Raw genomic sequence first — 15319 nt, forward strand, 5'->3', positions numbered from 1 at the left:
CTGAGCAAATATTCCGTGGTATTTATGTTTACATGGCAATGTAAATGAAGCCCATATGTGTTAACAATTAACACTAGACAATGCTTTCCTCATCCTAGAGCTAACACTGTCCGTCTCTTGGTCGTTAAGCCATCTCATCACTAGAACCCCTCTCATTTCTTGTCTGACATAGTCTGCCTAACACATTACATTCACCCTGATGTTTCTGATGCAAAGGCCACAGTTTCAGCATCACACAGGTAAATTGGCCAAAACCCTGGGCGTATTCCCCGTGTGAAAGATGGGCTTTCTCTGAACATGAGTGAGTGGGCGAGCCGAATACGGTCTCAAACATGGGGTAGGATGAGAAGGTCTAACGATCCTTTCCAATTTAAAATGAATGAGTGTAAGAGTTTATGGATCTTGTAATAACACCGGCTCTCTGATTCCTCAGTTCATTTCAAACCTTGATCTGCTTTTTCTTCCTTTGTTGTTGTTCACCTTGGTGTTGGGTTCGTTAATGACTGCACTGTGAGGGAGAATTTTATTGAAATACAAAATGAAGTGCTACCTCTATCAGGATGGTCCATGGACTCACCTGGAAAGGATATTTATACTGACAGGGAATGATGATGTCACTTTTCACAATTTCCACACATTTAATCCTGGAAAGTTCCACAGAACCCTTCAAAGTCCTTTTTTTCTGAAAGACAGAGAAAAGCACATGGTTAATGCTAATGATTAAGTGAATAATTAGACAAGACTGTCATGCCCACAGGACATTTAATTTTAATGGAGCAGATGCAAATTAACTGATTATGTAAGACATTTAAAGGTATAAAGACACATAAAGGTATAAAATCATTCTTACATATGGCACCTCTATATGAATTGCACATACACATACATATATGCACACACACATATTTCAACTCAGCACATGGATTCTTAGAGAACCAGTCAAAACCTTTGGTTGACATTTAGGTTTTATTTTTTCTTCCAACAAAATGAAATGTCTTTTTAACCAAAAGGGACTATGTACATGAAATGTTCAGTTTACTAACTAATTTTAAAAAATATTTGCATACTGAGAATTTCAAAACTAAGCAGTTTATCTAAAATGTAACATTTTTACTGCATCTGTTTTCCAAGAAACAAAACACTTCTCTGTTTTTGTTCTGTCTGGGTTTTTAGCTAAGAAAAAATAACAGGAAATTTTGTAAGAAATAATACCCTCAAAAACTTGCCGACAAATCTATTTTTCTGGCAGCCTCTGCTGCATTACTATTCATCATATGCCAGATACCTAGATAACAGTATGGGCAGTTAGGAAAGGGTAAGAAAAGAACAGACATCCAAGTATCCCGACTCCCTTGCTGTGCCCTATTTCCCACTGAATCCTCGCCCCATAGCCCCTTGGCATGTGGCACACAGCTTTTGCAAGAGCGGGGCGAGGTGGATGCCGGCATGCGGCAGGCAGGAGCTGAGCTAAGGCTTGGTATCTGGTGCAAGCTTCTGAAGGATTCGCTACAAATGCGTTTGCTCTTCGGAGGCAAACTGGTTTCCTGTTTTGATTCATTTTCAGTAGGGATTAAATACTAGCTGTCTCCCAGCTCAGCTTTGCGACAACGTGACGGAAATCAGTGAGATTTAAGAACGCCAAAAACACTGCAAAAGCTTCTGTTTTTCAAACACAGGCAACTGTCAATGGGAGAGAGCATGAACTTCAGCGACTGTGTTGTACCTGTCACAGGTTGTCATTCAGAGACACAGCAAGACTTCAGCAACTTCCTTGCCCTCCCTTGGACCCCTAACCCAACCTTTTGTGCCCTTCACCCTCCAGCTCCCTCTCGCCCCTTGCTCCCCACGTCACCCTGACCCTGCAGCTCTGCCCTGCTTGCAGCGGCCATCACCAGGGCAGGACGCCTGCCCCTCTGCACGGCGCCTCCGTGCCGACCCTCGCTGCTTCTCTGTTGCTACCTTCCATCAGTAAATTTAGCCTAAAACAGGGAAGCAGCTGATGCCACTGGGGATGGAGTGAGGTTTGCCACAGTGGCCCATCAAACAGAAAGGCCCCAAGGCTCCACTGGCTGGGTACTTTGCCTTTGTATACTTGGACTTGAGGAAAAAGAGGGAAATTATTACAGTGAGGTCTCACATTGATCTTGCAGAACTTTGCTGGTATAATTGGGTTTTGTATTTGTATTTGCTTGCAGTTCAACCGTTGCCTCTGGATTTACTGCCAGCGCCATCTCCTGTAAACAGCGTCTGCCTACATAGCTCCATGGGGTGGAGTGGGATTTTTTTGTATCAATAAACCCAAATCCATAAAGCACCCCTAAATGTAAATACCAATTAACTATCAAGAGTATTGCCAAGCCTTAGAAGGCTTTACCGCACCCCATTTTCACCATGCATTTTCTTTCATTCTTGTCTATTCACTTTTTTTCCAGACTTGGCTTCCTTTGTCTCCACAACCTCCTCTATCATTGGTTCTGCCCCTGGGACTTCTACCCCTTCCATGAGACACAAAGCCATTTATTTCCTATAAAACCCTTCAATTTTGCTAGCATTGAACCCTCCTTCATCTTATTCCTTTGAAGTCCCAGGGCTTAACCACATGCAGTCCTCCTCTGAGGCTGTGCCAGCCACATGCTCTTGCTTTTTCACTGCAGACTGTTTTTTGGTGATACCTTTCCAGACTTTGGTGGAAGACAGAGTCCAGCCTTCTCAAGAAACTTCGTGCACTTGTTCTGCAGCTCTCATCACCTACTGTGTTCCTTTTAATCATGTATTTTCAGCAACAGAAGCTCCCCATAATCTCACATTGCCATGCCATGTCCGGGTGCGTCTTGCAGCCGGTGCATTGCCCAGCAGATCCTCAGCTGATGGGACTTTGCTGATAGAAAGCAATTACAGCCCCGTAGCAGCACGGACAACTGGAATTACTGCTCACAAACCAGGCATTACCCAGAAACTGGGCTGGAAGCTAATCATATCCCTGCTTTTGTGATGCCTGTCTGCACTTTAATCCAACAAAAGCAACTGGGCCATTTGGAAGGGAGTGGAGAGGAAAAGCCTCTTAAAAATGGTCTCCAAAAACCTCAGAGACTTGTTCCTAAAAAGGGCTAGACAAAACATGCTGACAGATCTCCATTTGTTGTTTTCAGTCTGCCCGGAGTATAATTAAATAGATGTTTTAGCTGGTTGGTCAGAAAAAACATCAGTGGTCTTACTGTGTAATGCGTGTGGAAAGATAACCAAGGCATGCTGCTGTCCCACAAGGAGAAGTACAGTGTGCTGCAGATCGGTCCGTCCTGGCTTATTTCTTTTGGTCTGTTATTTGCAATATGGTGATTCCAGGAAGGGGAGCCAACAGCTCTGAATGGAGCCAGGGGCATCACAAGCCCAACGCATTACAGGATTCGTCTTTGGTACTTCACCTCCTCTTGCCACACAGCTCCAGCAGCTCTTTCACTGCTTAGTCCTTTAGTTTGTGTCCACTGCATACCCTAGGTGACCACAGTGGTCCCTGTTTGCCTTCAATACTAGGACTGTGGTACAATCAGCATAGCCCTGACCTGCAACACACAAGGCATGTTGCCATGCTTGCTTGGGGAATGAGCCACCTGGCATTTGTCACGTGCCAAGACTTACACAACCACCAACACTGCTACTCACCCACACCACAGCAGCTTGGCCATCCAACCAAATGAATCACTTTTCACCAGCTCATGGTTTGGGGCAGGGGCAAGGGTGGGGATGTGGAGCCTGTGGCAGGAGCTTCAGTGAGCCATTGGTGACCGTTGCAGGTGACACAAATCCGCTCCATGAGCACATTTCCTGACCATGGCTCTGCACCCCCAGGTTTCATGAATGTCTAAGATCTTGTAAGATATGGGACTGTGCAGTCTCAGGAATTGGCTACTTTCTGGCTAACACTTTGCTGTTGCTCTTTGTGAAGCCCATTCATTAAAAGCACTGCACCAAGCATTTAGGCTGAAGGTCCCTTGGTGGATGCTTAAAGGTTTTGCCGAACCCCACTGCATTTACCAAAGGGCCTTGGCAAAAAAAGTGGCCACTGGTGCTGGAAGCAGAGGGAGGGGAGGGAGGCCAAATGCTAGGGAGAGGTAAGGCAGGGGTGGGCAGAGCCTGATCTCACGCAGCACGGGAAGAGGGAGCAGGCAGCGTTTTCTGGCAGGCAGAAAGGCAGCATGCTCATGTTTCATAAAGCCAGCTTGGTTCCAAAGTTGTATAAGGGATTGTATCTTGTTTCTTTTGTGCTGGTGAGGGGAAAACCAAGAAATTAAGATTCATGAGGCCCCAAACTCCTTGGCAGTGATCACTACCAAGGGCTCTCCATGCTGCAGCTGGGTTTTCCTTGCTCTGTGTCACTGGGTGTTTGTGTTCACCTCTATCTCCCCGTACCTCATCCCCGTCGCCTGTGCGTTCCTTCCTTTGCAATGCCGGCTGCTCCTCCCAGCCCAGCCAGGCACCTCACAGCAGAAAGGGGTACGGCCCCCTCTGTAGCCCTGCTGCGTCCCCCTTTGGATACAGGAGCCTTTCCTCCTGCCACAAGGTCCGTCCATGAGCCCATGTTTGCCTGCTGCTCCCCAGCAAAGGCCCAGTTGCAGCTGGACATTTTCCCCCAGTAGGAGGGTAGGGGAAAGCTAATTTACAGCTGCAGTGGAGTGAGGTAGGAAATTCCAGTCCTCCGTAAGCTCAACCGCAAAAACATTTCCGCCAATAAGAGCATTTAATGACCTTCTCTGTAGCATCAGGGTTTTTTTTGTAAGAATCTGAGCCAAACTCCATTCCCTGTTCTCACTTACCATCTCGACTAGAAGGAACCATTCTTAATTGGTGATTCAGTATGTGAGGGGTCTTTGCTTGGCCCTTGGCTGATTTTGGGGTTTCATACTCTGTGCATTTGAGGTGGTGAAACCAAACCAGGTGGTTTTTTTCATTGCTATAGACAGTCCCTCAGCAACAGGCTGGGGGGGTGGTGGTGGTGGTGGTAAGCAAAAGCTTTGACTTCTGCAGGCCACCAGAATAAAGTGTATATAAGTGTGAAGAGAGGCTTGCGCACACATTGAAGTATTTTTAGAGTGTCAATGGGAGACTGATGTGCTGGTGATAGCAGACCATTCAAGAACCACGGCAAGCACTGGCCTTAAGACGACTAACATACCTCTGCAGGGGACTTATAATCGCACAGTGAACGCCCCCTAGGCCCCCGTCCACAGCTCTTACTGGTGATGCGGTAACTGCACACAGTAACGACAACTTAGCAGTAACAATAATACACCTTAACCATATCATACTCCTGTCACCTGTAGCTTTATCCTGCTGGTTTCTGAACTGTGGTACATGTGCACCCTGGCGTGCTGGAGGGGTCAAAATGGGCTCAGGAGAGGGCATGAGCTAGTTTCAGGGAGCAGAAGCAATGCAGCTGCCCTGGGGAAGTGCTTGAATGCTGGCAGAACATCACATGTGACTTTATAATAGGGCTTTTTCATGAAAATCAATTCCCTTTCTAAAACTTGGAAATACAGCGCTCGGCTTCCATCTGTGTTGCTGTCCTTTTGCTGCACTTCCATATAGTAAAGTGGATTTACTGAACTTAAGTGCTGTAAATTCAACCTGGGATCTTCACACTTTTTTCCCCTTAGTGTACTTTCTGGCCCTGCCATGAAGACTCTACAGGTGAAGTTGTATCCTTAGCTGTGGCTATGCGACCCAACTGCTTTTAAGAACAGAAACACCTGCACTGTTGCTACACAGGTAGCAACAGGACAGAAAAAAAAGAAGCAGAAATCCTTTCCACTCAGCTGATTAGGGCTAAGAGTGAACAGAATTAAAACCAGGGAGGGCTCCTGTATTCCCAGAGCCCACAGCGGTGGCTTAGTTCCCCTCAGGGGTGGATGTCTTAAGTAACAAAGCAACAATTTTACAATGTCGCTATTAAGAGCACAGTAATCAATTTTAAATATTCCCCCAGCTATGAAGAGCAACGGGACATGGCCACAGGTGAGAAGCTGCGTGGGCTGCTCCTCGCCCAGCACACGTTCTCGGGTAGCACCTGAAAGCAATGAGCTCAGGCTGAAATAAAGTGGAAAAAACCCCCAACACATCCCACCATAAAAATGCCTGTCTTCAGAATAATTCAGGATGATTGCAAAATGATTGGAAAAAGATATTTAATATGGAAGAGTCTTTCTCTCACACAGCTGTCTCTGAGCTCAAAAAGGTCTACATTTGTATAGTCAGGTTCTTCAAGATACTCCCTATCAGCTTCCAGGAAAACACTTGAGGCTATTTTTGTAGTTCTGCTCTAAATGGCAGATACTGACCACTCCTGGAGACAAGCCACTTGGCTCATGACCTCTGGTGTGATCTGTGACCACACTTTCATACTCTTGTGCTTAAATTAAGCTATAGGAACAACATAGAACCATATATCCATGGCTTGCTCTCATTTCTCTCCACATAACTCCAAATTTACCATCACAGCCATACAATGTTAAAGCTCTGTTTAAGCTTTTCAAACGTCATTTTGTGGAGGAAATGAGTACATGGCTTCAAGGCAAGAGGCACTTACAGATCTAACCACTGGTAGGAAACAAATGGGTCAACGAGCAGACCACTCTGACGGACCTATCTGTCTCTTTGCAGCCAGATTACTATCAACGTGAAGCAGAACCATTATGCAAGGTGTAAACACCTTCCAGGGGCAGAGAGCTCAACTTGTTGTGGTTTGGTAAACATCATCTTTTTAAATCTTACTGCCTTTCAGGTACGACTTTCTTCAGGCCTTGCTGAGCTTCTGCAGTAAGTTGGAAAGGAATTTCTTGAATTGCTGAGCTGCCCAAATTCTGCTTATGCCTATGGTGTTGCAGAGTCTCCAGTTTATTTGCTACTTAGACTATAGGTCTCTCATAGTCATGTGTTGGTGCTGAGATAGCAATTAAGAAGAAAATAGTAACTAGGAGATTATGAGATACCACTGGAACAACATGGCCTTATTTTTAATGGCAATTCTCCTGCTATGGTATTTATCCACTGACAAAAAGACTTGAACATGAACTTGAACCTCCCTGAACACATGTTGATACAGTTATTTTCTATCCTTTGTCATATCCCTTATCTATACATGGTGGCATGTGCTGTTTTTATCATTAATAGTTAGGATATTAAGAACTGTTGATTGCTGGATTGATAGAAATTTTGCCTGAACCCTAGCATCATTCAGTATTTTGGGAGTTCTTCCTCTTTTAAGAACACTGATAGTTTGAGGTTTTATGAGAAATAAAACAATTCAAACAATTTTAAAATGAAATTTGAAACCTAAACTGAGCAATCTGAATTTTAGAAGAAAGTTGTAAGGGATTTTGCATTTCCTGCCAATACTAAGTGTTCCAAAGGAAAATCAGAAAGAGGTGGTAATTGATAATACTGGGATTTTCAGTAGAGTTCTGACTATTGTGTTATGCTTTAATACCTCCAATATACCCCCTTATATTTGATATTTAAATCCCTAAATGTAGCTGCCTGGGTTACATGTCTATCACGGCTATTTTGTCCTCCTACTTGAATTAAAAAAAAAAAGAAAGTTTTACAGCTGTTTTTACATCTAAAGAACATGAAGGTGTTTTAGAGGTGGGCACGCCCTGGATGCAGAGTGCGTTGCATTGTGTTGAATAACAAAATCACCTGCAGACAGTGCCTAAGATGCCTCTGTTCCTCCAAGGAGCAGAGATGGAGAAGCACACCTAGCAGCCTGGGGAGGCAGCTGGAGGGCTGCGCCTGCTTCACTGCCATAACTCATCCATGGGCACTCCACCGCCGAACTCAGCTGCTGCCAGACCTGACTGGAGCACTTGCAGCCACTAACTTCTTTTTGCCCTGTTTCCAGGGACCTGCAAAGATCTCCGTGATCGCACCCTCACCTGGACCATGGGACATGGCAATACACGCTGAATCATGGCAGCTTCCTACATCAGAAAGTAAGTATTTCATCTGCCTGTGAGACCTTACGGTGCTGCTTAATAATTGTGCTGCCTGCTGTCCGCATGCACTGGTTGCATGCTATCAGTTTGTTCACCAGGCAATGTCACTCCCAATGACTAATTTCAGTACCAGATCTTGTTTTCTGAGGCCAATACTGTTTGTAGCCAAAGCCCATTCCATGCAAACAATCTCAGTTTGTTATCAATTTACTCAGTTAAACTCTCAGTTTACCTGGGGAACATCTGCTACAGCAGAATTAATTCTACTATCCTTATGAAGTCCTGCAGGCCAGACCCTGTGTTGCATTTCCACCAAAATAATTTAAAAACAGAGAAATCTAACTTTTTAAAAGGCTAGAGAAGTCAATAGAGACACACTGAAGACCTGGACCTCAGACACTGCACACTTAGCCAAGAGTTGCCCAGTTCATGGTTCACCCCTCCAGGCTTGCTAAGGCGTCCAATTTTCAGAATTACATGAGCTGAAAACAGAAGACATGCATGTGGAAATTGAAACCATAACCTTCCTGCAAGGTCTCTATGGTACAAAATGTACATTTTCATGGGCTGTGTTTATTTAATGTTGAAGTAAAGGGATCTGGTGGAAAAGCACACTTGGCCATAAGAGCATTTTTCCCTTGGTCCATCACAGGGCCTCACACATCTGCAATAGCCCAGTATTTTCACTGGACTCCTATTTTAAAATCAGACGAAGCCACTTCCAACATTCACATTGTCTCAGGTCCTGTCTGAGATGATTCTCAAGGTGCGCACACCTACGATCAGTGCAAGTGGTTTGACAAGAAAATCAACGTCACCATCAAGAAACAGAAGGAAAAAAAAGGAAGATTGTTGGCTTTCAAATGAGCTTTCTGATATGATGGAAATAAGTCTTTTATGTTACAGAAAAGCATATGGAACAACTTCTGAAGACTATTAGTTTCTTCAAAGCTATTCTTGACTCAAGCAAAGACTGGGAGGAGAAGTAGATTGCAGTAAATGAAAGATTCAATGAAAGAAGGGAAGCTAAATTAAATTGACCAAGTGCCATCACTGTTTCATTAAAAAAGTATAAGCTTTAAGAACAACAACAAAAAATTGGTCAGAAAGCATGAAAGAGTATAAAGCAAAGAGGCAGGCATTGCAACAGTATCAGTTACAATGTTGATTGCAATATAAAGCAGAGGCAGGCACTGGAAGTAAAAATGGCCACAGCTGAAAAGTCTAATAAAAGGTAACTATTAGGAAAGCCCATATTTATTGCAGTACATTCATATTAAGAGGTATTCCTTCCTTAAAGATGTAAAAGAAAACATGGGGTGAAGATTTTGCCACATCCATAATGTTCTCCAACAGAAGAAAGATTTGGGCTTTGTAATTTAAAGAAAATTGAATTATCTGACATTTTCTGGGGAGACACTGCTCAGAAGTAATTTTTAAAAATTCTTGAAAGATTAAAGGTCAATAAATACCCAGGCAAAGATCTAGTAGGAGCAGAACCACATAGCCACAGAATGTGCAAAAAGAAAATTATTATAATCAAATTCTGGAAGATAAAATGAAAAAAAGCTATTTTTATTATCTGACTCTACCACACAGGTGTAGAGCTAGAAAGGCAGACACCAGACAGAGAATAGCCTGCATTTTGATTAAAGCAATCTTGTCTAGACAATGTCACTACCCTGAATCACACCGCAGAAGTCACGAACAAGAATTGCAATAGACGGTAACTTTGTAAATATCCAGAAAAACATTTGGTAAGATGCATTGGAACAGGTTGCCCAAAGACGTGAAATCTCTGTCCATGGCTTTCAAGTGGTGGCTAGTCAACGCTACAGCCAACTTGTTCTAGCGTTGGCGATAGTCCTGCTCCGAGTGTTGATCTAATGCTGGCCCCGTGCACAGAGTCCGATGAGATGAGTTTAAGAAGTGCCCTCCAAACAGTATTACCACGACTCTGTGATTTCACAAGAGAAGTGAGGCTCATATTGTGGCAAACAATATGAACTTAATCCTCCTTCAACACTAATAATACAATTCGGACTATTAAAAAAATCCATTTTAAATTTACAGGGGTGTACTAAAGGATTACATTTAACATTAGGCACGGGTTTGTACCTTGTCTCCATCTTATTTAAGGTTGTATTGATTTTTTTACATAAAAATTCATTGAAACAGGTGTGATGTAGACAGATGCCAAGCCGGACTTCTTTGTGGGTGATATGTGTATTATTAATAAATCAGTTGGAGATATGCATCAGAAGCCAGATGGTATTGCAAATTCTGGCAAGCAAGCAGAACTTGTTAATAAATACATGACAAGTTATGAAGAATAACATATCTACTCAGATATGTATTTATTTGGAAGCAGTCTCTAATACCCTGATTAAATTCGCTTTAGATTAGGATTACAGCTTTATGACTGTTAAGGTATTCAGAATATACAAAGCAATGAGAAATGGTTTATGCCAAAATGGAGATCTTCAGAAGAAAAATCTTAGTCTGTTTACATTAGAGTCTCAGGGAAAAAAAAATAAGACTTTCCAGGGCAGGATGGATTCTGTGTAGAATAATCAAGGTAAAATGGACTGCTGGGCTGAGGAACAAAGCGCTGCTTTTCTTACTGTGGGCAGCCGGACTGTTGCAAGTAATCCCACATGTAGACAGTGCAACAGCAACAACTGAAGCATTTCTAGGATGCTGATAAAAGGCTTTTCAGCCAAGTTTATTCCTTTGTTCTCCTGGAACAAGAGGCCAAAAGCAAATTTCAAGACACGCTGAAGTGCCATCTTTATACCTGAATATCAAAGATTTCAATGAATGCTCCTGGGACAAGGCTGACTCATGCTATGTGACCTCCTGAGCATCTGACCGGTGTAGGAAGAATGGTGCTGTTGTAAATGAAAAGGGAACTCGGTCCTTTTCTGTGTGCTCCTTTCATTGCTGCCTTTAAAAGCTGGACGAAGAGACAAGATTTGAAAATATAATGTGTCTGAACTTCCCAGGTGTTAGGTCAACTTTCCCAGCCCTGCAATACTTCTCAGAATGCCTGCATAGGTCAAAATGCCTGTTTTTGAAGAGGGAAAACTGTGGTATAGGGACATGGAGCACTTCTCCATAGCTGATGCAGACAGACCCAAGCACTCTCTGGAGGTCTGAGCCACCCCAAGATGAGCAGCTCTGATTCAGAGATCATGTAATGGTAATGGTACCACATTAGCATGGTACCAGTGCAGAGGACAGTGGCCTATTCATGATGTGTGGCATCAGCCTCAGACATCTGTGCCACTTTTAGACTAGAGCCAACTTGAAATACAGGGAGCAATGCTCGTTTCTGGCTGTCCCCATCAGGTAAGAATGTGACATGCCAAAGACTACACCAGAGCCTCTACTTGGTGTCTGAAATCCTAAACTACCTCTCTTCACTCTCCTGTCTGCTAACGAGAAGGATTTACCAAACACCATAAGCTATTAAGCGAATGGAATATAGGTAACTCACGAGTTTAAGTGTTTTTGCTAAGTAAGGACATTTGAAACTCTGTCCTAGAAGCCTCACCAAAGGGATTCACTTGTCTGCTTCTTCTGCACTACTGCAAGTGTACTGGCACCCAGAGGGTATCACACAGCCTCTTCACTGCTGGTTATTCTGGTGAGAATCAAACTCATTGAAATAGTTAAAATGATTACTCCCATGTGCTTGTTTGCTCACACGTACAGTAGCTATAAAATCAGACCCTGGAAACAAAGAATTTTTGCCCGTGGAATTGATTTGCATGTTATAATAAAGGCATTTCTCATGTATTTTAGTAGAGATGGGGGCTGAATACATGTGCCTGTTGTCAGAGCTTTGCTTTATGTTAAGACAGCCCTGCATTGTGCACTTCATAATGAATTCCAGAAAACACAGCTTCTTATTGTTGCCGGTTATTGGGGGCTCACTCTGCTAATGAGATATGTAAATATCTTTCATTAACATTAATGGCGATTGTGTGCTTGGCCCCTGAGGAGAACAGTGCTTTCTGTCTGGCTACGGCCGTTATGACAAAAATGCTATTACAGTTACTGCAAAAATTTGCCTTTATGATGTTGGTTGTCTGGACAGATTTGGTATCATTTACGGAATGATCCCTATACCCCTTTGACCTGTTTATTTCCTTGCTTTGGACTGCTACAATAAACGCTTAAACACCTTTTTATACCCACAGCATCAAAAAGCAGAGAAAGGGGCTGGGTGCTAAATTCTGTTAAGTACAGGCAAAACATATAAACTCAGGCTTAATCCATAAGTGTATGCTTCACTTTAAGCCACCCAACTGAAATCAGTGAGACTTCTTGAACTATTAAGCAATTTGCAGTTGTTTTACCCGACTTCATGCACAGGCTGTTGTCACTGCCTGACCAGGGACCACAGGGGTGGGCACTGTACACTACCGAACTCTGAGTACAGGGACTCACTGAACAGGTTGGTAAGGGGTTCTTAAAGCAAACATCCACAGAGATTTCCATTGAACAATCCATACTTTAAAAGCCCGGACAGCTGCTGGCCCCATCTACATGGTACAGTACACATGCCTGGGAATACTCCCCATCAACAGCAGCCAGCTGGCAGAGCACAGCAATGTCCTCACCACTTTGCCCTAAACCTCCAGAGCAGGGGGACCATATGCAAACTGCCTGCTGGCAGTGGTGACAGCCTGTGCTAACCCCTGCCAGCCCCACAAATTATCTGAGAGAGTCCCCACGGAGCAGAGCCAAAGCTGTGCCAGGGCCTGCACTAGAGAATGAGGATTACAGGCGACCGATTTCACTGCCTGCGCACGCTCCCCAGTCCTGGTTTCCTCGCTGGGATGGGCATAGCCCACATGTCAGGCAGGTATTGTACTTTTCCCTTCACTAGCTGTGAACTCCATTGCTGGGGGCTCGCTTCATTCTCAGCACAAAACACGATGATACTTGCATAGGCTGCCCTAAGCTTTCCTCTCCAGAACAGCAATGACCTGACCACGTGGAGGTCTCACCAGGATGGTCTAATTTGGGGGAGGATTACTGCAGAGACTGAGGATCGGTTCTGGGAGTACTTCAGAGGACAAACTATTTTCTCCCAGTTTTGTACGAAGTTCTTCTATTCATGTAACAACCTGATTTTGACAGTTTGTGTCAGAAAAAAATCAGTGTTTCATGGAAAATCAACCCTGTAATTACAGATATACCCACTGTCCCTCAAATGTGCATAAGGGCCTAAAGTTACACGTGTGTTTACATATACATGTCTACACATATATAATATGTGCATGTTTAAAATACATAGTATAAAACATAAAGTAGATAATATACCAAACCCTCATCTTGCCTAACTGACCTTTAGGAAGACTAGGGGAGAAAATTTCCAGAGATACTCACATAGCAAATGAAATCATTGCCCCACTGAAAGCCACCGAGTCAGATTTTCCAAACTATTTCAGTGTCTAAAGATGCCGACAGACACCTACTGCAATTCCGCAAAAGTATCTAGGCAAAGTGTATACTGAATTCATCTCAAGTCCACCAAGAGTCAGAAAACACCAAAGAAAACTAGTTGTGAAGATTTCTCTGAATCCCTACAGCAGAATCACTTTGATTATTTTGAAAATTTAACCCAGAATAATTAAGTGGAATAGTTACAATTAAATTTAAAATCTTAAAATAATAGCATTTGCAGGAGAGTTTGGATAGCAGACAAAGAGAGTCTCAAACCAAATATAGACACAGTATGCAGCAATAAATATTATCTTATTTAAATATGGGGGTAAGAAAAATACAGACTATAACATAAAAGCAAGAAAAAAATTTTGTTGGGTATATTTGAGAGAAGTAACTTGAAAGTAAAAATTACTATTAATCCTTAAAGCTGGTATCCAACCTTGACTTGGTTATGATAAAATACAAGGGCACAGCATACTTGGCTTTTCTTGTTGGGTTCAATTTTAACTTAACTTTCTGCAACTGAGCAAGATCAGATGGTCTGAAGTTGCCAGTGCTGGATACCAAGGCAGCATGATCCCTGTTTCTGTGCTGTGTACAGTAACAGTGCCTAAACATAATGGATTAACAGCATGTTCAGTGACTGTTGGAAAACAAGCAATATTATTTACAACCGTAACGAGGCTCAGCAAACATCCAGCTAAATAGAAGGAAATAATTCTCACTTCACTAGAACACTTAGCACAATGGGGTGCACAGATTGACTTCTAATTTTCTTCATATTTAGCAAATCAGGGAAATGCAAGCCTAGTCTGAGCGCAGATCTCATCATGGCATCCCTTCTGAAGCTGACGCCGAAGACTAGATGTTACACACGGCAGCTGAATTTATTTTAAAATGCAAGACTAGTCTCCTACGAGCCATCAGTCTGCTGCTCTGAAGAAAAGAATGAGAGAGTGAAGATCTGCGGATGACTTTTTTTGCAGATGTAATTAGGGTACACTTGTGATCTTTGCGCTACGCCACTCCAGGTCACCCCCGTACTCATGTGAACTACCAGGCACAGGCTCAAGCGGCTGTTATGCACACCAGTTACAACCGCCCGTGCTAAATTCCTACAACAAAACTAGATCCTTTCTATAAAATAGCAAGTTGGTCTTATTCCCCCATGCACACCAAATGCCCACGGACCAGAAGCACTAAATGACCCGTTTGACCATTCCGCAGTTTTCAGTAAATGGTGCTGTAGTAAGGACCAGAAATGTTAATAAAATTTTAAAAAGATCATCCTTCCCTCCATTAGCATCCTTCCCTTCCTTTAACAAATTTCATCCTTCCCTCCATTACTCTATTATGAGAGAGAAAATGGCTGACATACCCCATGGCGGTGTTCATAGTAAGCCAGCTTGGATTTTGTTAAGACAAAGAAGCGCACTTTGAAGTTGGAGGGTGAAGTCCTTCTCTTCTGCTGGGATTTTTTGATCAGCAGTTCCTCCAGGAGCACGCAGTTATTCATGGCTGAGCCAAAAATAGTCGTCTCCCAGGACATGGGATGTCTGCCCTATGTGCTGAGCGCCCGTCCAATAAAGAGACACAAGAAGGAAGACAGTTAATTTAAAAAAAAAGAAGAAAAAGGTGTTCAAAAGGCAGCGTAGGTGCTTTGAGCTTTATCTTCCCATCTACAGCAAAGCTTCCTTTCTGTCAAACCATAACCACATCCTCTCTGAAGTCATAAAACGAACAGCACATGTTGAAATATACGCTAAGGTAAATGTTGTGGAAAAAATAACACTTGAGGGACATTCAGTAGATGTGAGTCAATGATTAGAGATTAATTAAAAAAGAGGTGTGGCATGATTAAGCATCTGTCT

At 43.1% G+C, this 15319-nt stretch overlaps 1 protein-coding gene across 1 annotated transcript in view; it reads right to left on the reverse strand.

The window, feature by feature from the left end:
- Positions 1 to 15014, reverse strand: part of ITK (IL2 inducible T cell kinase) — a 33210-nt gene extending 18196 nt beyond the window's left edge. The window contains exons 1-2 of the mRNA XM_009634707.2: positions 14827 to 15014; positions 578 to 682 (exon numbers count right to left, since the gene is read on the reverse strand). Coding sequence (XP_009633002.1) covers positions 578 to 682; positions 14827 to 14997 — 276 coding nt within the window. The 5' untranslated portion in view covers positions 14998 to 15014. The remainder of the gene's footprint in view (positions 1 to 577; positions 683 to 14826) is intronic.
- Between the last annotated feature and the right edge of the window lie 305 nt (positions 15015 to 15319).

The sequence above is a fragment of the Egretta garzetta genome, unplaced genomic scaffold (genome assembly GCF_000687185.1).
Source record: "Egretta garzetta isolate BGI_Z169 unplaced genomic scaffold, ASM68718v1 scaffold612, whole genome shotgun sequence".
NCBI lineage: Eukaryota > Metazoa > Chordata > Aves > Pelecaniformes > Ardeidae > Egretta > Egretta garzetta.